Raw genomic sequence first — 27,401 nt, 5'->3', positions numbered from 1 at the left:
CTTGTTCTCAAAAAGGAAAAGTGAAGATTAATAGCATTTAATGAATAAGAATTTAAACCAGCCTCCATAAATATTGATAAACAAACATATGCCACTTTTGCAGAGGATGTCTGCAAATATCTGCTGAATTAACCTTTTCTTTTTTTTTTTTTTTTTCTCTTTCCTTCTGTAAAGGAATGATAAATCACTTATCCCCTTTCCTGAACTAGGAGACATACCGTCAATCACTGTTGAAGGTTATTACGCTTAACTAATTAAGTCAGTGTTGATAACAGTTACTAAATATGCATTACTAAAACATGAATAGAAGTGCCAAGGATCATGTCAAGTAATAGACTATTATATATATATATATATATATATAATAAATATGATCCCAATTTTAACTACTTATACCTTGTAAGTACTCCAGTGTTGAATGGAGTACTTCCAGTGATCAGAAGGATCGAAGTTCTGTATTTCTACGACTATCATATTGCAGTAATGTGTTAACTGTTGATTTAACTGGCAATATTTCAGTGGCTATTTCTACCAGTGCTATAATGGTAAAGTTACAACAGCAAATGAATAACTTGCTGTCGTAACATCAATTCGCTAACTTTGACCAAGTATAAAATGTTCAGTGGCTTATAAGTAGTTCTTCATAACCATCCATCTTAGCTTGCAATAGTATGATAGAGTGCTGGTGGAAGGGCCCAAGGGAAGGGCATTAAGCTGGGACAGAGGAGGGTCAGGCTGGGGGTTAGGGAAAGGTTCTGCACCCAGAGGGTGGTCGGGCACTGGGACAGGCTCCCCAGGGCAGTGGTCACAGCACTGAGCTGCTGGAGTTCAAGAAGTGTTTGGACAGTGCTCTCAGACACCTGGGCCGTTTTTTTGGGCAATCCTGTGCGGAGACAGGAGTTGAACTTGATGATCCTTGTGGGTCCCTTCCAACTCAGGATATTCTGTGGTTCTGTGACATGATATAGAAATCCTTCTGTTCAGTATTGGCTATACAAAAGTTGGGCATCCTGCCTAAAATACGAGTGCTATAATGGAATCTGGAATAGCATGAAACAAACAAACAAAAAATCCCCCTTAAATTATTTTTCGTAAGACCTGCTTATGCAGTTAGTTTTTTTTTGTTGTTGTTTTTTGTTTTTTGTTTTTTGTTTTTTTTTTTTTTCTTACCTTGGTGAGCCCTGGTATTCTATTAAGTTATTCATTGTAACAAAAATATTTGTTGATTTTTTATAAGCTGCTCAGGAGGTGATTCATGGGTAAAGAACTGCTCTTGCCAAAGAGTTGTTGATTCTTCTTTATCATGTAGCTTCAGGATACTTCCACATTTTAATTTACTTTTTGGTCCTAAGATTTGGCCCCTCAAGAGAAAATGCTGACAGAGTTAGATGGCAAAAGGATTCCTCAGCAGCTCCACAGGTTTTCCTTCCATAATCTTGGCACTGTGATTCTCTCATTTCCTTCAATTTCCGTAACTCTTTAGAAGGTGGCTTTTTTGTTTTCCAGTTGATTTTTGCCTTTGGTTTAATCTATGTATGAACTTTCATTTGCTAACTCCCTGCTAATTTTTATCATGCATAGTTTTCACTAAACCTGCAAGTGCCCTTTTTCTTTGTAAAGAGTATTTTTTTTCCCTTTGTAATTACTTCTTTTCACCCGAACCTTATTAATAAGTTGAATATTTAAGTTCACATGCTAACTAGTGTAACCATTTGTCAGGCAGGTGGCCTTCCTCTAGGTAAATACATCTCCTGTAAATGCTGTGAATGTATTGTAAAGTTTTGAATGGTTTTGCACAGGAGCTTGCAATTATTTTCATGTTCTTAGATGAAATTTATTTATAATTATCCAATGCTATTATGTCTCTATCATGTAATTCTCAAAAGGTCTTCTTTTTATTCTTCCTTTATTTGCTTTTCCCTATGATATTGCCTTCTTGTAGGAAGATGGTGATGTTATAGAATTATCTCCTTTAAATTTTCTTTGACTTTCAATTCCATATGAAGGGGGTTTAAATTTCACTGTATCCAAAGATGAGTTTCTTGTGCTCTTGAATGATTAATGTAAAAAATACCCCAGTATTTCAAGTAAAAGTATTTAAACACCAACCTCTTTTTTCAGAATTGGGACCTATTAAAGCATTGGAGGTAAGTACAGGTGTTCTGTATGTATTCTAGATGCTGCATAATTTAAAGAGCATTCCTTTCTGCATGGTGCAGTGTGTGATTTTTCATGCATCAATAACTGTGGGGTTTTGTGAAATTCCAATGGATCTGAAAGAAAGCTTTTAACTAGCTAAAATCTAGGTCAACTACAAACATTACAGAACTTGTATAGAAGTTGTTCATTTGAGAGCTCTGGTTCTCCACCCTGTATAGATGGATGAAACAGATAAAAAATTTCTGCCTATTTGCTAACTTTGATAACTTTTGCTGGACTTGGGGAAGTATTTCACTGTATTGCAGTGCTGACTTTGTCTTAATATACTTGGTAGTAGTATTATTAAGCTGGTGGTATAATGTTATACATGATGATTAACCTCCAGAATACCTACCTACCGGCTTGTTTTTGGCACCAGGTGCTCAACACTCTCCCACTATTCATTTATAAATGTAAATGTGAAAAATGTTTGACTTGAATGCTACCTCTGCTACTTGGTTAATTTCATTGAACAAAATAAGATCAAACTAACTACAAGTATCTTTGATCATTTTGGAGACGTTGACTACCTGGTGATAGTCCCTTGTGTGAAGAGCTTGAAATCATCTAAGAAACTAAGACAGAACAGATTATCTACCATTCATTATAAACTACTACAGAATAAATTATTTTATCTGCTCATTCAGTTATGTTTGGAAGTTGCCTAAGCCAAAATGAGATGCTTGTGCCCCAAAACATGTGGATCTTGTACAGTCTTTTTGAATAATTTGGTTTTATACAATTTATAGCACCTCATTAGTAAAAGTTATAACCCCCTAATTTTCTAGTTCATTAACTATTTTATTTAGGTAGGATTATCAGATTTGCATAATAGATGTTGCAAGGAGGTATTATTACTCATTCACTTGTACCTACAGCATGCAGTTAGCCATCTTCTTCCAGCCTGCAGATACAAACTCTCTTGCAATTCCCAGTACTTCAAAACCCATGTAAAATAAATGCTAGCTGAGTATCTAACAAGCACTCAGAAGTGAACTGTTCGGTAAATTTGTGACTGCCCACTGCTGGTGTAAAGGAAGATACTGAACTGAAGAGAACAAACATTCAGATGAACAAGTTTTGCATCAGTTAGAGAAAAAATGTCATGAAAGGAAAAAAAAAGATGTAAAGGATTTACACGTCTATATGAAATTCAGGTAGAACTGAGGTTCAGAAATACAGTTCTGTAAAACTTGCCTGCAGATGTTTAGCTCTGAGAAAATACAGACCCTGTATCTGTTACTGCAAGTTCATCAAGGCCCTGTAAATGGCAGCTTTTCCCACCTAGAAGTGCCCCAGACCTAGCTGTCTAGCTAAATCCAGTGGCTTGGGGAGAGGGGAGGATGCTAGCGACCTGGAGCCTAGCAGGGACATTACTTCCACCATACACTTCACTGGTGTCTGCAAGGTTTGTCTGTTATTGGAACTGTCACTGTTGGTGTCCCTGAAAGCAGGTAGGGGACACTTAGAGCGTGTGGCACATCAGGGTGACACGGCTGTGCTCTGCTCGTGGGTGCCAGAGGCCCGTGTGTGCAAGGCTGGACCAGCACTCTGAGCCAGATGGAATGGATGTGCAGGAACAGCCCTCTTTAAAAACTTGCATCCTTTTCGGTAAATTACTCTGCTGTGCGTATTCACCGCCATAGCTGAGGAGGACAAGGCTGGCAGCTGTGCTGCAGCGAGGCTGGCAAGGAGAACGACGGCGGTGTGACAGGCAAGGAGCGTGACCTCCCGTCATGTGCCGGGGGCATTTCTCCTCTCCTGCATCTGAGCTGCTGCTCGCATTTTTCTGCGAATCTTTGTTCCACTGGGCATCGCCGGCGAATGAGCTGATCGCCTGGGGGTATTTTTAGAAAGCGTAAATAATGCTGGAGGCATGCTTTGAATTCTCCTCCTCGCAGCAACGAGAGGTGCCAGCGCTAAGAGGTCCACGCCATGTGACTGCTTCAGCGAGCGTGCGTCTATTCCAGTCACATTTTCCACACAAACATAGCATCCGACCGCCCGGCGGGCACCGCGGGGGGCCCGGCCAGCCCCGAGGGCCCCGCTCCCAGCCCGCACCCCGCTTACACCGCCGAGCCGCCCCCTATCGCAGCGGAGCCGCGGGGCCGGACCCTCCTTCCCCCTTCCCTCAGGCGCCGAGCCCCGCCTCGGGCGCGGCCACGTCAGTGGGCGTCGGGGCCGAGCCCCTCGCCCTCCCCCGGCACGCCTGAGCCCGCGGCAGCGCCTCTCCCGGCCGGCCCTCGCTCAACCGGCGTCGAGCAGCTGCACCAGCCGCCCCCTCCTCCTCACCTTCCTCCTCCTCTTCTCCTCCTCCTCCTCCCCGCTCGCCGGCCGCTCCCTCCCCGCGACCCGCGCAGCCAGAAGATGGCGGCGCACAGACTCCTCCTGCCGCCGCTCGCCCGCCGCATCCTCCTGCCCGCCGCGCGGACACGGGGCGCCGCCGCCGAGGTGAGGGGGGGGGACGGCGTCCGTCCGTCCGTGTGTGGCATCCGTCCGTCCGTGCTGCGGCGGGGCGGCGCTGACCTTGGGGGAGACGGGGAGGGGATGCGGGGTTCGGCCCCGGATCGCGGCTCAGCCGATCCCAGCCGCTCCGTGCGGCCCCTGCCCGCTCCCCTCTATCCCCCCGGTAGCCGCCGGCCGTCGGTTCTCTGCGCCCCGCCTCCTCCCTCGCCCCTTCGCGGTGTTTCGCGGTGGTGCTGGGCGGCAGAGCGGCTCACCTGCTGCCTCCTGGCCACGTGTTGGCTGCCCCGCGTGTCTCCGTGGGCAGGTGGTCCTGCCTTCTGCCTTTGTTTTCTCGGGTTATAGCTTGCCCTTCTGCAGGGCGTCCTTCCCCTTCGCTGGTCGCTGTGTTAGCCCTCTGCTCCCGTGTGACCGGGTTTGGGCCGGGGTAGCTGATTTTCTGCCTAGCAGGCATGGTGCTGTGCTTCGGAACGAGGATAGGAATAATGCTGGTAGCACACCGATGTGTCAGCTGTTGAGCAGTGCTCACACAGAGCCCAGGGCGTTTCAGCCCCTCGTGCGGAAGGGACAGGGCCAGGACAGCTGGGCCGGGCTGGCCAGAGGGGTGTCCCACACCGTGTGGTGCTGTGCTGAACGATAAAATGGGGGAGAATCGGCAGGGGTCTGCTACTGCTCAACGACGGGCTGAGCAATTGAGCCATGCATCGCTTGCTTTGTGTATTCTTTTATCCCCCCCCTTTTTCTTCCATGTTAATCTCCCTTTATCTCAGCCCACCACTTGCTGCCCGCCTTCCCGATTGTGTGTCCCCGCCTGGCAGGGGACAGCTGGTGGCCACCGTGTGTCACTGAGCTGCCAGAGCCACGGCCACCACCCGGGGCTTCGGCTTTGTGGCCTGGTGTGTAGGGACACACTTTGCAGTCGTGCTGTGGTTCCAAAACTGTCTGTCTGAAGGAAATAGCCATGGGGCTATTGAGCATGGGGAAAGGGGTCTTATTTTCAACCAGTACAGCTCCCACTTAATAATGTTTTCCTGAGCCCCTCAAAGCAGAGGAGCATCGATGTTTCCACTGGGAAGGAAAGAAGCCTCCATTCAAGAAGATTTTCTTAATACTCCGTGCAAACCCTTCTAGCCTTCGTTTTATAAAGGAGGTGGTTTGTGTTGTTTTGAAACTGAGCCAAAATTACTGCACTGGTTGTAACTGGATCTTAAGACAACTCTGCGGGGAAGAATACTGCCATTCTCTTTACGTTCTGCATACGTTAGCTCGATTATTATTTATTTACCCATTCTTCTCCTTTCCCAGTCTACAATTTCTCCCCTTCACATCAAATTAGAAGTGGAAACACCTCATATTTTGACCTCCAAATATGCTCAGTTTTTCAAGACTGTGTAAATACAGTGTAGTGGTTTACATGTCAATTGCTGCTGGAGCAGTGACAGTACTTCATTAGTATTAATCCATGATAATATTATTGTGAAATGCTTCAAAGGGAAAAAAAAACATTTTAGGATAGCTATGATCTAAGAGTACAATATAGGACTCATGATGGTTACTGTTGAATGGCTTTGCACTGTCAAGTCTCAATTTTGGGGTGGGAGTCCTATTGATTTCCCTCTTGCCCTCCCTATTTCATTGTTCGTGGCGGTCCCTCTGACTGCGGGGTGTTCTCGAACAGTGCAAATAGTGCTAAGAATGCAGGAGGAAGCTGGGCATCCCAGCTTACTACACAGCCAGCACAGTGCTGTACGTCACATTGCTCCTTGGCCTCCACACAGAGTTTGTGGTGATGTTGCCCCTCTGCTTCAGCAACTACTGGTTATCCTTGGGATTATCTTTGGTGCCCAGATACTTTGGAGCTACTAGTAGTAATGTATGGGTTGGAGCAGTCTCCCTGTTGCTCAGACTCGTGTCGAGGAATTGCATTTGTGAGTCTGTTTACAGTCAGTCGTGACTTCTCAACAGCTTAGGACGGAATTCAGAAATTTTAAATCTGTCTGAATATAGTCTAATGGACGCAGTTTATATTAGGCCTAGAGCCTTCATAACACATATGAATGTAGCAAAATATGGGCCATATGATTTGGGGGATGGAGAGACAGCAGAGTAATGTTCTAGACAGCCTAACCCATGTATCTTTCCCCCCACCCCTCTATCCCTCCTTCCGCAAACACAGAAGCTTAGTCTTTGTTTTAGCAGTGTCTTTTTCATACATCTTCCTCTTCAGTTAGCCAGACGAACGGTCAAGAAGAATGGTCATCATTGCAGAGCTACCATATAACACATTTTATTCACTTACCTTTCTTAATGTTGTTCCAGATTTCTGGATGCTATTTTTCTACCAGCTGTCATCGCAACACCAAATTTTATACCGATCCTGTTGAAGCTGTAAAAGACATACCCAATGGGGCAACTATACTTGTTGGTGGTAAATATTTAAATTCTTTATGGATGAAAACTCATATTCTATTAATGAGATAATTGTGGTTCTTTTAATGTTATCTGAGAATCCATTTTCTTGTATAGGTATTTTAAACAAGTTATTTCCTACCTTGCTAATCATGGGACAGACCTTATCGGTAAGCATATCCTGGTTTCTTAGTTGAAGGAAAAATCATTAGCTTTTTTCCACACTAATAAAGCGTTAGACTTTAATTGTGTCAATTTGAATGCAGAAAGTTAATTCGGTCTTTTGGATTAACATAGTTATTTCAGACAGTGAAGAAAGGCATTTTAGCTTAATTATTTTTATGCATTCTATGCTCTGTATTTGCCTTTTCACTGGCTCCCTGTGACCTTGAGCAAATCACCTGAGCTGTCTGACTGTTGGAAGTCAAAATAACTTAGCTATGTTCTACTGAATGGTTATGCGTAATATTTCCAGAAGAGTAAAGAAATTGTGTCATATTGGGTTTCAACATGACTTAAAACTGTGTTTTTCACAGTTTCATGCTGTTCAGCCTCCTGAAAGAAAAGGCAATGTCTTTATTTAACATGCCTTAACTGATTTTTTAGTACTGAAGAAGAGTAGTGAATGTAATGTAAAACATGGGGAAACATCACTAGAGATCTGTAGTAAAGCAAAGAAATGCTAATTCTTCCTATTTATCATTTTGCCTTACAACTATCTATTTTTTGTTGTTGTTTGATAGGAACAAAAGAAAATCTGAGATTCAATAGTTGCAAGTAAAATGCTAGTAGTTAAAGTATTAGCCTAAGACTGGTGCTTCAAATGTGCTATCATACTTCATTTTAGGGGTATGAGGTTCTTACATAATAGACAAGGATGTGAGGTGCCTCAGGCTGGGTGGAGGTCTGAGTTACTGTGCTTTCAGTTACTGACCTTACCCAGAAGCTTACAATTTCCAGATTCATATCACCTGATTATAGGTTATGCTGTATGGGAGAACTCCTTGCTTCTCTTGTTTGACATTGTTACCATTCATTGTTACTGAAGGGTAGTTGGGTGGAAAAGGAAGGAGGAATAATGTGTATCTGGGCACAGTGAGTGGTTAGGGCACTCCAGGAGAGCCAAGGTCTTGGAGCCCTGCTCCAAAGGCTGTTTGCATATGAGCAGATATCTGATGTCTTCATTGCTTTAATGTTGCTAAATTGCTTTAATCCAAACTGGGAAGCATCCAGTGCCTGGGACATTCCAGTACTAGTGCACACCACTCTTTCCAGAAGTGTTGGTTTCTTTCGTCATCTAAAGTGCTCATTCTGTTCAGAAAAGACTTAACTAAACAGTGCATGCTCTCACTTGTGATTAAACTGTTTTTCAGACGCTTGTTACATATTGAATTTTCTTTCCTTTTACACAGGTTTTGGATTGTGTGGGATTCCTGAAAACCTCATTGGGGGTTTGTTGAAGACTGGAGTAAAGGGAATTACAGCTGTCAGTAACAATGCAGGGTAGGTATACGTATGTTTGTGACTTAATTCTGTTCATGTGAGAAGGCTGATATGTGTGGAAAAAATACTACTTTTCATCATAATGTGTCTGAAAATGAATATGAAAAAATAAAAAAAATGTCAGGGAGCAATTGTTGCTATAGAACATAACAATTATGTATATTTACATATATTTAACTGGTTGATTGTAACTGAAAATATCAGTCATTTGTGTGTCTGTAAATTTCTAGACAGGAATTTTTAATTACATTTTGATGCTTTCTGACAAAATTTTATTATAGCAGTATTACTTAAAAAAAAAAAAAAAAGAGAGAGAGAGAGAAAATAACCCCACAACAGTAAAGAATATTTATGATGGGTCAATGGAGAGACTTTTTTGTGGGTCTTGAAATTATTTTTTTGTTAAATATTTGCCCATTAAGAAATTCATGTGAGGTTGACAAAATGATTTTTACATGCAATTTCCCAGCTTCTCATTATGGTTAATTTTTTACAGAAGCTGCTCATCCAGTATACCTAACAGTCTTCATGTAGAGAAATAACTACAGCCACTTTTGTTAAAGTGCATTGATGGAATAGAAACAAAATCAAATAAAAATACTGACATGCAGAATGTAATGACACATATTTGAAATTTGATATTCTGCTCCTTGCAGCATGTTGGATGAGTAGCATATGCAGGTAGCCCTACATTTGGTTCAGTAACTTATCATATTAAATACCACCTACAGCAACAAAATAATCCCTGTGTGATGTGGTTCATTGTGGATTTAAAGAATATTGAAAACCATAAAAAATCCTCATTTATTTTTTCCTCCCAAATGCAGCATTCAAAATTAAGTAGTTCACAAAAAATGTAGTAACGTGAGAATTTCCAATTGCTGAAGTTACACATCATTACAGGAAAGAAAAAAAGAGTAAGAATGCTCACACACTAGCATGCTCACACACCAGCTTCCTTACCACTTGGGGTGTATAACCCTATAACCCCAGTAGATCTAGCTGTGAAAAGACTCATTTCACAAGGCAGGAGTTTAGGATGAGCCCTCTAAAAAAAGTTTGTTAAAGGTGCATCTTTGCATCAGAATAAGGGAGAGATGGGTTTATGTGAGACAGAAGAGTTGTTTGGGTATGAAGAGACTGGTTCCTTGTGTGAAATGAACATAGACGTCAAACCCTGCTTCCTCAATTCCTCCAGCCTTGCCAAAGTGAATTAGGTTTGGTTTATCTAGTAATGCTTTGTGCTCTTTTCATCTGTGTCATTACATCTCTCCTATACTTTGTCCATGGTTTTGTATCCCCATCTGTTTTGTTTTAACTAGACTGAAGTTAACATGATTTAAAACCAGAATATCATTCAAAAATATAGATAGGGTAGCAATTATAGCAATTAATAATTAATTAAAATTGTTTTACAAATCATTGTCCCTTCTCACATAAAATATCTCAAACACAGTTTCTTGGTAATAGAACAAGGAAACACCAGAAATCTCTATATGGTCTTTTGCACTACCTTTTCAAATGCAGATTTAAACATTAACAAGAGAAAGTACTTTCTTCTGTTATCTACTGTTACCAGCATTGTTTCCTGGATAATAAGATAATACCAACCCGTAGATTGAAATTAGCAGTGGTAATAGGGAGAAGTGTTTCAGAAAATGTTATTCTTTAAAAGCTTGATATCATAAGGGAAAAAATGTATTTGAGCAAAACCAGGCAACAGTTTTTTCTCAGATAGATAATCTTACAAATTTTGGAATATTCTTTTGAGCAATCATTATGATAATTCTGAAGAATTTGCGTTTGCACTTCCAACTAAATTGGCAAAGTATATGGCCTTCCTGTTGCATCAAAAACCTTTGATGTTTGATAGAAGGTCACACAGCTACTGATTGAGTTCTGCTATGTATAGGTATGAGTTATTTATGCTTCGTTCTGTTAAGGTTCCCACTTCTGTTCTCTCCTCTTCGAGGTCTTTAGATACCTTAGAAATATGCTACTAGCTTTATTTTTGTTTACTTTTAGTGAAGTACAGTTGTGGTTCTCTTTTTTTATTTTTTTATTGTTTTTAGAAGAAACATTGTTCCTATATATATAATCTAGGCAGCTGAAGTTCACAATAGGTTAATCTTTTTTTTTTTCCAGTTTCTCACGGTTGCTATTATGCATGTGTATTAATAGATATAATTTGCATTAGCAAATAGAGAATCACACTCAAACCCTTCAGTATCCTGTTGAAAACAATTTCTGTTGGATGCTAAAAAGGAGACAAAGAGATGGAAATTTTTATGAAAGATCAATCACTTTCCTTTTACCCTTATTTCTGAATGACATGCATATGCATCGAGTGAGTGCACAAATGCTTCTCGGAGGCCTGTGGAGGTTTAAATGTGAAAAGAGAAGCATCGTGGAATGGAATCAAGAAGTAGACACTTTCTGTTGTATTCTGTAATATAGAATATCTACTATATCATCAAGATTGTTGGTGGTATTATATATAGGTCAGGTTGGAATGGGCTTTGGGCAACCTGCTCTAGTGGAAGGTGGTGTTGCCCTGGGCAGGGTTGGAACTGGGTGTTCCTTAAGGTCCCTTGCAACTCAAACCATTCTGTTATTCTCTAATTCTGTGATAGGTTGGAATTAATTTTGCTTGAAAGACTTGACCTGAAAATTCTTTGGTCTTTGAGGCTAGAGAGATCAGTGTAAAATGTTTGGTTTTCCATGAACGTTAATGGAAGTCTGATAAGCACCTCACAAAACAGTATGATCATCTGTGCTTCCCCTTAGGCATACTCAAAGTGTTGGTATTTGAGTCTGTCTCCAGTGCAGGCTTCCACCTCTACAGATTTTAAAGGTACTTCAGACCTGCATCCTCATTTCTTTTTGTATACCTGCTAATGGCTGTTACCTCTGAGGGGCTGTTGGAGCAGCAATTGTGCTTAGGCTTTCCTTGTAGATGGTGTCACATATGAAGATTTGAAAATGCCCAAGAATATCTGGGTTCTTCTTGAAGGCTGGCTTGTAAAAAGCCTGGTTTTAATCTCATATTAAACAGTATTGTCTATTTTGAAATTTATTTAAGAATATGGCCTCATGTTTTGTTTTTATTTATTAACTATTATATGGAATTTAGCCTGCTATAATTTGATAGGGTTTGACATCTGAATCAAATCACAGATGTTGTCATTAATAAAGTCAATATCCTCATCACAGTGAGTGAAACCGTTTAAGCATCTTAGAATACCATAGCAAAAAGCATAGTGGTACTACCAAGTATTGCAATACTAGTAAATAGATTTGAAAACTGAAATAGCAGAGCATTCATATGCCCTGCAGCAGTAGTATTCAAAGGGTGAGTTGTTCCTTTAATCTTGGGATGTCAAGTACTTTGTGAGATGACTAACTTGCCACTTCCCAAGATGCCTCAGGATTCAGTATTTTGCTCTGGTGTTTGCTGAGTGTTGTGCTGCAGCTGATACCCTGCTGTGTTTCATCTTCCTGACTGTAACTGCTTTCTATTCTCCAGCTCTTCCAGCGCACAAGAGGTAATTGGCTGTGGTTAGTGTCTTTTTTTCATCCGGCAGTGGGGTTAGAAGGCAACTTGTAATTGGAGCAGAGAAGGAGCCAAGTATGCAGACAGGCAGCCTCATCTAGAGAACAGTGGAGCAACACGGATTAAGTCACATGTCTTTCAATATGCGTGAACTGCAAAACGTTCTTACAGAGCGATCTGTTTGTGACTTAAAGAGCCACAAAGGAGACAATGCTTCGCTTGCATCTAGGAGAGAGCAGGAGGAAGTCCTGTTGCACCTTTACCAACTCCGTTCTTTTAGCTGGAGAGAAGGTTCAGCCAAGTTTAGAAATGCTTGGCACTGCAGGGAAACAACTTCAGAGGAGTATGTGGACACAAGTTCACACCTTATTGTGCTGTGCTACAGTGCAGCAGGGAGGAGATTCCTTCTGCAAGTCCTTCCTCGATTCATATGGCTGCTGGCAGGTCAAGTTCTTGTTTTGACCTGTGAAAGCCTTGCCAGGGAGGGGATGTACAGTCCTGTATGAGGTGCTCTTGGGCACCTTAGTTAAAAACATGATCCTGCTCAACACACTGCCCGTTGCTGTGTGCTTCTGTAGTGCATAAGCTATGCACTAGCCAGTGAAATGGCATATTTAAGAGTAGTTACTCTTTTGCCAAGCCAAATAAAGCAAAGTGTTTGAAAGTGAAGCAATACAAATATCCCATATCTTTGCTATTTACACAACGTGCTGCAGGGGAAACTGGAGCTTGTGAACCTTGGGAGATACTGAAAGGTACTATAGTGGCTAGGTGTGCTTTTAATATGCATACTCTCACACCTTCCCTTATAACTTGTTTTGCCTATGTTGTTCATATTTTAAGTATTTCCTTTACAATGTATGATTACATGCCCATTAAATTTAGAAGATTCTATTTCAGTATCTTTCTAGAATCCATTTTATTTTTTCTTTGCTGCATTGTTGTTTAAATTTGGTTAGCTACACATACATCAGTGCATCCTTATTTTAAACCTTGATTCAGTAAACTCCCAACATAGCTGTGATTGACATAAGAGTACCTTCTTGCACATGGCTGTTCTGTTATCTGCCCTATGACTTCATAGTACCTGGTGCCTGCTGACTTCAGGTTATAGTAGACTTGGACATTTCAGGTCAACTTATACGAAGGCTCCCATTTTGCAGGCTTACATGCCTGTTGTTTCAGGATCTGTGTTGCAACAAAACTAATCTTGTCATTAACACTTAACAAAGCCAAACATTTAAAATGAAAGTTTAAGAAATTGGCTCCAAATTGTTATTTTTCATTAATTATGCTTCATGAAATGGTTAAGTAATTTTGGGTATAATCACATTCTGAGATGAATACTTTTATTTTGTCTCTACCATCTCAATAGACTGACTTTGTGCTAGGTAAAAATGAAGTCCATTACTAGTACTAGGTGCACATGTGGTCTGACTGTTGTTACAAATGATCTACTTCCTCCGGGTTTTGTCTGCTTGTTGGACTTAAATACACATTCTTTTTGAATGCAATAGCATTGAACAGTAGGGTTTCACTTACAGTAAAAATAGAAAAGTCACAGCTAATATATCATAATTACTAATCACCTGGGTGACCATTTTAAGGGAGATTGACCACATGCTGTCCAATTATCAGATGTTCAAGCTATCTGCTAAGAAGGTATTAGCAGCTTTTCAAACCTTCAGTTTCTGTGCTCATTTTGGAGAAGTTAGTTTTATGTTACAGTAGTACACATTACTAAGGAGAAAATATCCTTGTGATAAATGTTTGGTCATTGTGCCTGTGTGCACTAAGTCCAGCTGAGTCTAATGCATGGTTTTCATAATGGACTACCTGCAGGTAGAGAGTCGCCAGATAAGGAACTATTCAATGGCAATATTGTGATGTACAGTTTAGATGGGAAACTTACTGTATGACTGTGCACCCTATACTCATTCAAACGTATGAATGGTACTTTTCTAGTTTTAACAATTAAATATTTTTTAAAGACAGGTTTAATAAACTTTAACATAGATAAAATTTATCTCGTTTGTCAGTAGTTACTTTGAGCTGTCTGCCATCTTTGACATAGACTTCCTGTTTGTTCTTGTGTATGTAATTCCCATGCCCTAATTCCTTCCTTGTATATTAATGTATACGTTTCTTTCCTTTTATTTTTTTTTTAAAAGAAGTCTTCTGGTAGAAGTCGCATCTCAAATTCACAGAAAGTTGAGAAATTTTTCCATGTAGTATTATCCATAAGGTGTCGAGTGCTTCTAACAATCATCAAAGTGACAATCACTTGATTCAGGGTGAAAAATGTAACTGGAGAAGTTTATGGGAGAGCGTGAAGAAAGCTTGTATGTCACAGAGGTACAATCAAGATAATGCTCAGGAGATCTTAAATTGTGATATAATTTCTGCATACATAAATTCTTTAAACATCTCAGACATTCTTTCACAAGTGAAATACGAGGTCACCAATGACTCTTATCTTTCTTACATATGGCAAGTTGCCACAGTAATGGGGCAAGTCTGTAATATATTTTTAGTGTTAAGATGAATATTTGGGGCAATTTACTTCTTTTTCCCTCTAATCTCTTTTTTTTATTATTATTTATTTATTTTGTAAGAATCTAATTGGATGCCTTATTACAGCTGTTAGACTGTTGACCCTCTTTGAACTGCAAATCTCTCAAGATCTGACCAGGTCATCTTGCTAATTTTAGTGTGGAGGTTATTTAGGATTTTGGCAGGGCAAGTTGTACTAAACTTTGCACTACATGGAACTACTGAGAAATTAGCTCAGAGGATGACTTGCAGGTTGTGATTACAAATGAGGAGGACTCAGCGTGTTCGAAGAATTGTGTCAACTTCATTTTAGAAAAGTGTCAATAAAAGTTAAACTTAGCTATCAGCCAGGAGACGGGAAGTAGGATGCATGCATGATGAAATTTGCATACTTAATGGATTAAGTCTATACTATTTAACTTTACTGCAAAGGAAAAATAGGGTAAGTTTTAAAAGCTCTGAATGGAACTTGTTTTATTTGTTGTATTAAAAACATGATATGCCACTTTATAGCAGAAAGGTGGAGAGAGGAGAGCTTGCTGCTGACGTAAGTTTCCAATGTGCAGTACTTGTCTTTCTCAAAAATTGTCTGCCGTCACAGCATTTTGATATGGCATATATATCTGCACTAGTCATTTGTACAAGCAGTGGTGTGTCTTTTTTGGGGGGGAGAAGGATGGCAGATGAACCATACTGTTACTTCGCTGTGAGGCTGAAGCTGAGATGGAGTTACTGGAGCAGAGAGGATGGAGTTTCCCTAAGAAGGCTTTACTAGTGGAGGGAGAAGAGTGCAGTGCAAACAGTGTGGAGAGTGAACAGAGAGAATTTAAAGCTCAGTCATGCTGATAGCTTGCAGGCAGGGCTTCATGATTTCAGCAACCATGGGCACCTTTTTCTTTTGTCTTTTTCCCCTCAGAGTGAAAGGGGCAGTCTCGGTCTGCTGAGCTGAGAGAAGTTCAGTGCATCGTTTTCTTCATCCTTTGCCATGGGCTAAAAAGGTGGTGAGACAGATACTACAGGTTCTGGAAGCTGTGACCTGCCCTGCTTTCTGTCCTACCTCTTCCTTCTGACTGGGAGTGCCTTAGCATACTGAAGCTCCACTACTTCTCTCTTATTCCCGTCTTCTCAGTTATCTTCCCTAAGATAGTTTCTACCTCTCTTTTCTGCCTTTCATTAACCAGTTCTCATTAGGACAGATGGAAAGATCTCCTAGGAGAAAGGAAAGAAAAAAAGGAAGTTAAAAACAGTTTTCCTCTCTCTGCTAGTTGATTCCCACCCCTCATCTTCCTCTCATTTCCCATGTGCTCTCTTGGTAATGCAGGACAGAAAAGAAGCAGAAACAGCATATTGGCTTAGCTAGCTTCTCACTAATCTTTTCACCTAATGCATAGGGGATTACTGTGGGACGTGCTCTCACAGCTTGATGACTGGACAATGCGAGACATCAAGTGCAGTTAGATGAGTGATTGCCCACATTTATTTTATCCTTGGTTGCATGCACTTAGGTGTCTTCTGGCAAAGGCCATCCACTCATTTTCTGCACAAAGGCTACAAAGGATGCTGCCAGGATTACACTTTGTGATGATTTTTGTGGGGCTGTGAATGTGCATCACTAAGAACTTGGATGGTTTCTTCAGCCTTTTATCATGTTGGTCAAGTTTCATTCTGTAGTTAGGGCAGCCCCTGAACATGCAACTTTAAGGGCGTGTTACTGACAAGCAGACAGCAGTTGGTCCGTACCTCTCAGCTTAGGACCCTACCTGGACTTCCTCAGCAAGTGTGAACCTAGCAGGAAACACAATCTGTGTAACTTGGAGCAGATCCTTTTGAGGACTGTAAAGCTAAAGTTAGAAAGTAAAAAGAGACTAGATGAATTCTCTTTTAAGTGGACAGAGATGGAAGAAATTATTTCTCTTTCCCACTTCTAGCCTCTTGCCAGGAAAATTTCTAGCTCTGGAACAGATCCATACATTATCAGGTTTCATGCATAGCTGTGCAATGCTGTGACCAGCCGAATGCTTAGAGAGAGACAGCTCATGTATCTCCAGAAGCTGACTAGTGTTTTCATATCACAGAATCACAGAATAGTCTAGGTTGGAAGAGACCTCCAAGATCACCGAGTCCAACCTCTGACCTAATGCTAACAAATCTTCCACTAAACCATATCCCTAAGCTCTACATCTAAACATCTTTTAAAGACCTCCAGGGATGGTGACTCAACCACTTCCCTGGGCAGCCTATTCCAGTGACTAACAACCCGTTCAGTAAAGAAGTTTTTCCTAATATCCAACCTAAACCTCCCCGGCACAATTTTAGCCTATTCCCCCTCTTCCTGTCACCAGGCGCATGGGAGAATAGACCAACCCCCACCTCGCTACAGCCTCCCTTCAGGTACCTGTAGAGTGCAATAAGGTCACCCCTGAGCCTCCTCTTCTCCAGGCTAAACAGTCCCAGCTCCCTCAGCTGCTCCTCCTAAGACTTGTTCTCCAATATAAAGCATTCTTCAGAGGAATGTCTGCATGTCAGAAACTTTGGGACCACAAAAGGACTAACCAAAATAGTAGGATGAAGAAAAGTATGCTTTTTTTCAGGAAACAGCAAGTTACAAGAAACTCTAGTTTCTGCCTTGCCTGAATATTTTTATTACATGGTTTTCTTTCTCAATCTGTGGTCATCTCCAGGGATGATTTAGTTACCCTCCCATCCTTTCAATCCCCTAGTAGGGGGATAGATAGTAGGTGGAGGGAGGTCAGGTATGTCGTCATGTTAGCTCCACTTTGGCCAGCATATTTTTATACTACAAAATCCAAATATACACACTAACCTGTCATATCCAGTGACTTCTGGTCTTGGTGTGATCTCCAAGGAATATCCACCTCAGGTCCCGGAGAATCCTTGGGCAGCAAGAATGGAAAAAAACTTCTTTAAGAGATACAGAACAAAGCCATCAAACTAATTGATGCTACTCACTAGCAGTTTCCAGTGTTCCCAGTAAGGGCAGCCAGTCCTTTATACATACACTTATGCTTTTCTTTGATACATATAAACGTCTTTACAAAGGCAGAGAGGAGAGTATAATTAGCACTGTTTACTCAAAAGGAGTGAAAAACCATCTTACGTCTTTTGCCAGAGCAGTGTGACGTCCCAAGTCTGCCTTTTTGTCTGAAGAATAATCCAAATTTCTGTTACCTGCTTCATTGGGCTGCGTAGGGCTTGTTGTTGTGTGAAGCTTGGAAACTTCATAAACTCATCTTCTCTGTGATGCTGTAGAATGTATTTTATTCGTGACTCCAAAGAAATAAAGGTCTGAGAACTGCCACCTACCTTTATCTGGAGTACAACACAGGCATGTTGTCGAGACTATTTGAAGTGTATTTGAGATTTGTGGGCTAGATCCACCTGGGAGACTTCTTTGGCTAGTTTATTAGAAAAGGCTGACCCTGGTATTTGAGAGGAAGATTTTGTAAGTCCGAGAGGCACAGAACAATAGAAGGGAATTCATTATTGAACAACCAGACCTGCTGGATTGTGATTACATTTTCCGGTCAGCATTGGTAAAACAGAGACTATGAATTTGGGTCAGCTGTATTTTTGATCAGTGTCATGTTAGATCTCCTTTTCTGTATTTGTTTCTATTCTATAGATTTGGATTTCATCCTAATACAGAAGGGGAAAGAAACTGTGATGGCTTTGAGGGTAAAAGAAAGCATTCTCTGTCTCTGTACTTTCCTTCTTCTGACAGTATATGTAAAAGCTGTAACAACTTCCACCACGCCTCTTTCCTTCCTGCTCAGAGCAACACATTTTTATTACACTCACCTTTGTTTAAATTTTTAAGGGACTGAACCCGGTTTCAGGATGCATTCTTTCCCTTTCCATTCACTCAGTGAAGGATTTTTCTTCTTATAGCTATTATCTGATAGCAAGGGCATTGCCTGCAAGAGAGATATTTAGGGATAATATTTTCAGTATAAACAAAGCTTAAAAATTCAAAGAAACTTTTGTGCCCAAAACAAAAAGACCAGGAAAGCAGTAGAACATGGAAAGGAAGAACAAGCAATTAACAATCACCCTAAAACAAACAAAAAAGTTACACTGAATGAAATTTCCCTAAATCAGAAATTGTTTTTTACATTCATTCCAGAATGGAGATGTTAAGTAAAGGGCAAAGCACGGGGAAAATGGGAATGATAGCAGCTTTTTGACAATTGTCTGAAAATTTGTTTTATTAAAATATTCTAGTTTAAGGAAAAAAAAACAAACACAGAAAATATAAAATAGGAAATTAGGATGAAGTGTTCCAAGTGAGATTTTGGAGGGAAATGAAAAACAATGTGCATGAAAGGTTATTGATGTGCTTGAAAGGTTATACAATGTCCATGATAGAGGGTTTTTCAGCTGGAAACCTGAATGCATGTTGCATATAATTGACATAAGATATACACATATAGGAAGAGTAACAGCAATTGGATTTTGTGATGCTTCTCTGAAGATGAAATCACTGGGAATGGAAGTAATTCTTTGTGGCAGGCAGGCAGAGCTGCTTGGTGCGTGATTGTCTGAAGGCAGAATGCCTCTTCTCATCGTGCTAGGAAAAAAAGGCTGCATGGCCTATGTGCTCAGTGACTGATCCTCACTGCAGTTTTATTTTTGAATAAATTGACCTCCTTTGAGATATGGAGAAGGAGTGACTTAGAAACACCTTGGTTTGAGTGTGACATAATAACTTTTTGTTTAATTCTTACAGGGATTTTTGTTACTACAAAGTTTTGTTTGAGAGGTGATACTTTCCTGTCATCATACATGAGAGAAACAAACATACCTGTATAGGATCTTGCATGAAGATACACAGACTCCTGCTAAGGACTATATGCTCTGGTAGCTGCTGTTTAGCCTGTGGAAGCAGAGGGTAGGCATCTTGGTGAAATGAGGCAGAAATTTCTTTATAACCATTACAAATTTGCTTTTGGCCCTCTGCTGCAATTCCTTTCTTTTGTGCATGTGCGATCACAAGTTTGCCTGTGTGCAGAAATCTCATGTCTGCCTCTTTCTGTCTGATAGCTTGCAAATTTTGAAACATTAAGTGCTGTGTTGACCTTGGGGATGATACACAGGAGTAGCAAACTCCAATTTGTAGACAGTTCAAAACACTGCTCCACCATAAAGCTCTGCAGACTGTTACTTAATGTACCTTTTTTACTGTGCAATACGCTAGTTATACAACCCCTTTAAACTGCTGTCAGATATTAGCTGGTCTATTATATTTGCTCATTATTATATTTTATAATGATAAATTGGGGTTTGATGGTTTTCTTTTGAGAGGGATTTTCCTGCTTTGACTGACACTACAAAGCAAATTGTGGTGCTTGTATTTTTATTTATTTTTAATCCCTTTCTTTGCCTACAAGACTTCTTGTTTTACTCTCAGCTTTTTTAGTTCCAAGCCTCTGGAAGTTTTTCCTGTGGGGAGTTAGAAATGTAGGTTGTTTCCGTGTGGCACAGATTTTATTCTCAAAGCTTTGGCATGCTGGAACACTTTTGACATTGTATGGTATTGCATCAGAGCTGGATTTCTTTTATAGGTCAGAGTTAGAGAGAGTGGGGAAAGCTGCTTTTTTTTTTTTTTTTACATCTACAGAGCAAAAAATAAGCTTGAAGAATCATACAAGAGAATTTTGTTTTACTTCCTCATGCATAGTTTCCAGATTGCTTGTGTATGCATAGAAGTAGGCTGCCAAATCTTAAAATAGTCCTCATTATACATGCAACTGGGAAGTCCTTCTGACTGCACATCTTGCTCTGTGCAGCTGTCACGAGCACTGTGATAGGAGGGGAGTAGCTGGTCCTGGTACTACTCTGCTCAGCCCCTTCTCACTTTGCATGCAACACTGCAATGCATGCTGCAGTGCTGGCAAGCAAGAGGATAGTCCTGCTGTTGTATTGGAGGGCGAGTCGGGCCTGGTACAGCCTGGAGAAGAGACAGCTGCGTCTCTTTAGTGAATTTGGCTTAATCACTTCGGAGAAGAATTCAAAGGAAACCCCTGAGCCACCTCATTCTGCTTGAAACTTAGACTTTCAATGCCTCGGTGTGTGGAAAAACAGCCGCTGTGAGATAAGCTTGTGCTCTGTGTTGATCTGTGGAGCTTTCTGAACTGTAAATACTGGGAAATACTATGTATTATATACCACAACAGAAATACTGCATTGGTCCGAGTTAATTAACCAGAATTAAACTTCAGAATAAAAATGCATGGGTTATGTTCACCATTACTGCTTTTCTATGAGAAAATAAATACAGATTATGTGCTAACTTTTTGAGTCTGGCCTTTTGAAAGTATGCCAGGAGGTCACAGCTGGGATGTGTAAAATGGAATGCTAAAGTGGTGGAGTATTAATATGAATTGAATGAGGTTTGTTTTTTGTCCAGCAGGTTATTTCCTTTGAACTATGCTATTTATTGTGTAAAACAAGTAACGCTAGGCATGCTCAGCATCAGTACACTTTCTTAGCATTGGTGCTCTTTTTTTTTCCTTTTTTTTCTTTTTTTCCCTTCCCATTGCCATACTATATAATACCAGGACTAGGGACATGCTTAATGGCTTAATGATAATTTGGGTAATGTGTAAAGGAAAGTGGTCTGAAGCATTACTTTCTTCATGTGGTCATTAGTGGAAAAAGTTCATTTCTGACTATCTAGAGAAAGAAGTAGTACTGTAGACATCATAGTGTAAGAATGTCAAGAGGGTGAGATTAATATTGAGAAATGATATATTTCATATATTCTTTAATAGAAATTAATATAATTTAAAAATACAACCTTTGGGAAGCTCTTCTTCAGGAGTAGTGTTTTCAGTAGGATGTGTGTATTGTAAATGCATGCATGCTCATTACAGTGTGCTGGGTACTGGGTTTGGTTTCTTATAGAACACTCATAACATTTTTTCAGTGTTTCTTATGCTGACATATGACTCCAGTGTGTGGATAATCTTGTTTTATGGAATTGAGACAGCTGTTAGCAAATACACATCACTTCTGTGAGGTACCTCTGCATCGTGGCATCTTTCCCATGTTGTGTGTGGAGGATCTGAGTTCTCCACTCATGTTACAGAGATCAGCATAGAGGTAGAGGAGCTTCAGAAACATGTACCAGTCTGCCAATATCCCGCATAATGTGGGAATGTGAAAGAAACATTTATTTGTAATACGGTTTCTGTTTATTTCCATTTATGAATCATTACAGAAACCTGAAGTGTGTTCTGGTCCTATAAGTACACAATACAGGGTGGCAAAAATCACAAAAATGCTAAAGACTAACAAAGACCATCTTTAGGATGTTAGAATTTAGGAACATTTTGAAGCATTGGCCCAGGAAAACTTTTGTTACCTTTGGCATTCAATTTAAGCTGTCATTGTGACAGACAAGAATATCTTGACTGCAATTTTAATGTCCAATGTAATGTTGCTGGAGTAGACAATTTCTTAAAAAGAAAGTGGAACATTTACTGTAGTAAGAAAATTTAAATATAATTATTCTCTTGCTTTGGGTACAATCCAGCACTATAAATGTGAATGTACCTTTCTCCTTGAGCTGCTGAATGATCACTTTAACTGGCCTTCTCCCTAGGGAGCAAGAGTTCAAACAAAAAATAAGTCTCTTTACTAAAAGCCAGGTTGTGCCCTGTCTGACCCTTTATTAGTTAGCAAAGCTTTTTAAAGGTGCATGTATGTAGAATAACAGCACTTGTGAAGCCCATATTTGTAGCTGTGACATACAAAATGTTTTTAAAAATGAAGTTTTGGGTTTCTTCAGTGCCTTTGAAGAGAAGAGGTGTGAGCAATAGACTCCTACATTTCAGTTTTAGCTTTGATGCTTTTTTTCCCTATTAAAATTGTAATTTATTATTCTTATTTTTTTAATCTACAATTCCTTACATCAGAAATGGGGGAAGATAAGTTTGTCCTGTCTAGTTAGGTTGTTAAATTTATGAGATTCTTTGCATACAACAAAACAGTTATAAATGCCCAGTATCGTCTTGTGTTTTTCTACACAGTGTTGACAATTTTGGACTTGGTCTTCTGCTTCAGACTAAGCAGATAAAGCGCATGGTATCATCATACGTTGGAGAGAATGCTGAATTTGAACGCCAGTATTTATCTGGTGAGCTTGAAGTTGAGCTTACACCTCAGGTAAGAAGACTGGTGATTTATTTTTATCTAAAATACTGAATAGAATGTTCCTTAAGCGGTCTTTTAAATTAATTCTTCATGTTTTCTCTCTGTGCAGATGTGCAGTAGAGAAAGATGGCAGTTGCCAAGTTAGGATCATGGGCTGTAGACTGCAACTGCTCTGTTAAGATCTAACTGGTCATATTGTGTGAATTTGTGTTACGGCATGATATGTTGCATTAGTTTCAAGTAAATATAAGTACATGCATACATATACACACACGTGTGTGTGTGTATACAGTATGTTTTATTGTACAATGTTTGTCCTTGGTAGTTCCTCCTGGGTGATAGAAAAACACACAAACTATGCCTGGCTTACTGCTGTGGCCCATATAAGGGGAAAAAGTCTGAGAATCCCTGATTACCATATTGATGGTAGCTCTGGTGTGCTTTTTGGGGAAGTTGTGTGTGCAGTGTCTGCCATCTAGTGGGTAAGAAGCAAAAGAGGAGACCATTTTTTTTCTGAGACCATATTTAGAATACATTTTTTGTGCTTGTTTATTAAATCTCAACTGAGTTAGTTTCTACAGTGTTATGATCCAACACCTACAACTTTTTAGCACTGTCAAGGTACCTGCATAGCCGGAATATAATGAGATCCTAGAATTATGAGTATCGGTATTCTGCTGAGAACTAGTTTAATAAAATAGGTACTATAACTTTAAAACCTACATCGTGTTATTGGGAGGCATTTCCAAAGGTGATGCAAAGCTTTTGGACTTGAAACAGCCACTAACTTAAGTCTCTAGGCAAAGCAACAGTAGTAAGACTTTACAGAAATTGTCCCTTGGGCTCAGTCAATTGCGATTGTGTCTAAGAATACTAGAGATGAACAGGAACTCTCCTTTTATACCCAGTCATGGAACAAATCCTCCTGGAAACGATGCTCTGGCACATGGAAAATGACAAGGTGCCTGGTGACAGCCTATGTGGCTTCACTAAGGGCAAATCATGCCCGGCAAATCTGGTGGACTTATATGATGGGGTTACAGCATTGGTAGACAGGGAATAAGCAACTGACATCTACCTGGACTTGTGCAAAGCATTTGACACTGTCCCCAATGATATCCTTGTCTTTAAATTGGAGAGACATGGATTGAACAGATGGACCAGTCAGTGGGTAAGGAATTGGCTGGATGGTCGCACTCTAAGAGTTGCAGTCAATGGCAAGTGGAGATAGGGATGAGTGGTGTTCCTCAGGGGCTGGTATTTTGTTCACACTGGTGAACAATAAAGTGAATTAATAACATGCAGGGAAATACAGGGGTTTTAACATCTTTGTTGGTAATGTGGACAGTGGGTCAAGTGCACCCTTAGCAAGTTTGCCGATGACACCAAGCTGTGTGGTGTGGTCGACATGCTGCAGGGAAGGGATGCCTTCCAGAGGGACCTGCGCAGGCTTGAGGTGGGCCTGTAAGAACCTCATGAGGTTCAGCAAGGCCAAGTGAAAGGTCCTGCAGCTGGGCTTGGGCAATCCCAAGCACCAATACAGGCGGGGTGGAGAATGGATTGAGGGCAGCCACAAGGAGAAGGATCTGGGTGTGTTGGTTGAAGAAAAGCTTGACATGAGCTGGCAATGTATGTTTGTAGCCCAGAAAGCCAACCATATTCTGGGCTGCATCAAAAGCAGCATGAGGTGAGGCAGCTGACTGTGCCCCTCCTCTCCGTTCTCATGAGACCCCACCTGGAGTCCTGCATTCAGCTCTGGGGCCCCAAGCACAAGGACATCACCTTGTTAGCACAAGTCCAAAGGAAGGCCACAAGGATGGTCAGAGGGCTGGAACACCTCTCCTGTGAAGATAGGCTGAAGGAGTTGGGGTTGTTTTGCCTGAAGAAGGCTCTGAGGAGACCTTATAGCAGCCTTCTGGTACCTAAAGGGGGCCTACAGGAAATCTGGGGAGGGGCTCTTTGTCAGGGGGTGGAGTGATATGGCTTTAAACTAAAGTGGTACGGCTTTAAACTAAAAAAAGGTAGATTTAGATTAGATGTTAGGAAGAAATTCTTTCCTATGAGGGAGTTGAGGCACAGGTTGCCCAGAAAAGTTGTGGATGCCCCAACCCTGGATCTATTCAAGGCAGGGCTGGATGAGGCTTTTGGGCAACCTGATCTGGTGGAAGGTGTCCCTGCTCGTGGCAGGGGAATTGGAACTAGGTGATCTTTGAGTTCTCCTTTAATCCAAACCATTCTGTGATTCTGTGGTTCAGTCAGCTGACATGGAAATAGCCGGGCACTTGTCACATCTCACATTTCAAAAAGTCTCACCTCTCTATCACCTTGCAATTCATTTTTTCCATCTTCCTACTCCATGCTCAGTAGTTCCATCCAAAAGACCTTGAACTCCTTATGCATGTAATTTGCTTTGTGGACTGCATAGACAAGCTGTGTAGATCTGCATGACGATGACGGGTCTACAGTATATGTACACTGGTGAACAATAAAGTGAATTAATAACATGCAGGGAAATACAGGGGTTTGAAATATTTATGTTAAGATAAATGTTGTTTCCTTTTTGGAAAGTGACATTTAAATTTTATATGACTTTGGACAAATTTACTAGCTCTTGAATGTGTTTTCCCACAGGGTACGCTCGCTGAACGTATTAGAGCAGGAGGAGCAGGAATCCCAGCGTTTTACACCAGTACTGGCTATGGGACACTGGTGCAGGAAGGGGGCGCGCCTATCAAATACAATACAGATGGCACCATTGCCATTGCCAGTCAGCCGAGAGAGGTAAGATCTGTTGATCTGTTTTCAGGACACCTTCTGCTTTGAAAACTGAATTTCATACAGACTTCCAAGACAAACTGCTGTTTAAGCTGTTTCTGGCCAAGTTTAACCTTGGTATGTTGGATTAATAGTATGTCTACAGTACCAGGTAGAATAATTGTCCTCCCCCTGTTCATTCCTGTCCCCTGTAATGTGTTATTAAAGTTCTTACAGCTTTAGGGTGACTTAGAAGTGGATCAAGGGGAAAACCTTTCTTGCTGAGAAAAGACTCAACTCTTCACTTGACTCAGTTCTCTGACCATACCCTGTGAATTAAAACAAAATCTTGTACCAATCCACTGCAGCACATAATACAGATTGAGAACAAGCTCCTTTTAATAGTATGGTGTATAGTATAGCAGGTGCTCCTTAAGTACTGTGGTGTGGAGTAAGCAGCCCTGCAGCTGTACGTGAAGCTTTAGTATTAGAAGAGACAAGGCATTTTCTTGTTAAACAGGAAAAGCTCAGTTGACACATTCAGGAAACTTTTGCCAGCAGTTGAAACGATGTTTAGTATGAGTATTTAAAATTGCAAGAAATCAGCCTGGCTTCCAGAAGAGAAATGTGGACTTCATATTGAAATTAGTTCTAGAAATTGGAGAAGGGAAGAGATTTCTCAGTGCTATAATTGTACTTGAAGACATAGATGGGGCTAATGCTCTAAGTTCCAGTTAAGCTACCACAGGCATTAAACTCTTCCCATGTTCTCAGGAGCATCTCTGGTGGAAAGGTAACTTTTTCCTCCATTGATTTTTTTATTTTAAGCAATGGTATTTTCATTATTGAAACATTAAATTAGTCTTTTTTTTCCTTAATTTTCCTACTCAATGTTTTGATGTTTTCACCATTTGAAGGAGTCTCTTGTTTATTAAATATACCTTGCAATTTTGATAACAATTTTCTTCTACTTTTAACATTTGTAGAAAAGTCTCTCTTGCTCTCCTCAGTCTTTTGGAGACTAATGACATCACTAACAAGATCTAATCCAACCCATTTCAAGTGCAAGTGCCATTTTATAAAAACTCAGATCTACCTCTACAGGCCTGCAAAACTAACTTCTGATATGCCTTTGTCACGTTTTCTCCCCTCTCACAGATTTTCAATTAGATACTAGTAGTATTGTGTATGCTCTAACTTTCTGCATTGTTAGGAGAAAAGCTGTTTCATGTTTCTCTGTAGGATTTGTATATGAGTAGGTAGTGACTGGCAGTCAGAAATAATTCACTTCCTCTTTTCTAAGACAATAGGGTTTTCTTTCTTTTTTTTTTTTTTAATTATTATTTAATTTATTTTTATTATTTTTATTTTAAATATTTTTTGCTTTCCTGTCTGCAATTATTCTAGTTATATACCGTACTTAATAATGGACATGCATAACAAAGAGGTTAGTGGTTGATTTTTCTGGGTACATCCATATTGTTTGGAGTTGAATATGAATCTACATAGACTTGATGAGTTCTCATACAAAAAGCAAGATGGTGAAGAACAGGTTCTTGAGGAGGCCACACTGTGGCTGTGGGATTTTGGATAATTTCAGGCTCCTTGACAGAGAACATGGAGAGGGCGGAGATCTAGTCCAACTAACTTCTCTTTGGTGGATTTAACTGGCTTCATAAAAGCATGCAAAATTTCCTGAAGTTTCTTAATCTAATAACATACGAGGAATTCTTTTTTTCTTCCTCTCTTCTGTCCTTCTTCTGTCCTTCTTCTGTCCTTCTTCTGTCCTTCT

The 27,401-nt window shown here is 40.4% G+C and overlaps 1 protein-coding gene across 2 annotated transcripts in view; it reads left to right on the top strand.

Moving 5' to 3' along the window:
* Window positions 1–4,220: 4,220 nt before the first annotated feature.
* OXCT1 (3-oxoacid CoA-transferase 1) overlaps window positions 4,221–27,401 on the top strand; it is an 87,181-nt gene continuing 64,000 nt past the window's right edge. The window contains exons 1-6 of one of the 2 annotated variants that reach the window (XM_035309174.1): window positions 4,221–4,522; window positions 4,562–4,645; window positions 6,980–7,090; window positions 8,484–8,574; window positions 22,732–22,867; window positions 25,487–25,636. In XM_035309174.1, the coding sequence (XP_035165065.1) occupies window positions 4,567–4,645; window positions 6,980–7,090; window positions 8,484–8,574; window positions 22,732–22,867; window positions 25,487–25,636 (567 nt within the window). In that variant the 5' untranslated portion in view covers window positions 4,221–4,522; window positions 4,562–4,566. Of the gene's footprint in view, window positions 4,523–4,558; window positions 4,646–6,979; window positions 7,091–8,483; window positions 8,575–22,731; window positions 22,868–25,486; window positions 25,637–27,401 lie in introns of those variants that run through there. The other variant, XM_035309173.1, reaches the window with a different exon arrangement.

Source organism: Oxyura jamaicensis, chromosome Z (assembly GCF_011077185.1).
Source record: "Oxyura jamaicensis isolate SHBP4307 breed ruddy duck chromosome Z, BPBGC_Ojam_1.0, whole genome shotgun sequence".
Taxonomy (NCBI): domain Eukaryota; kingdom Metazoa; phylum Chordata; class Aves; order Anseriformes; family Anatidae; genus Oxyura; species Oxyura jamaicensis.
The sequence above is the reverse complement of the archived record's forward strand: the minus strand, read 5'-3'. Positions and strand labels throughout refer to the sequence as shown.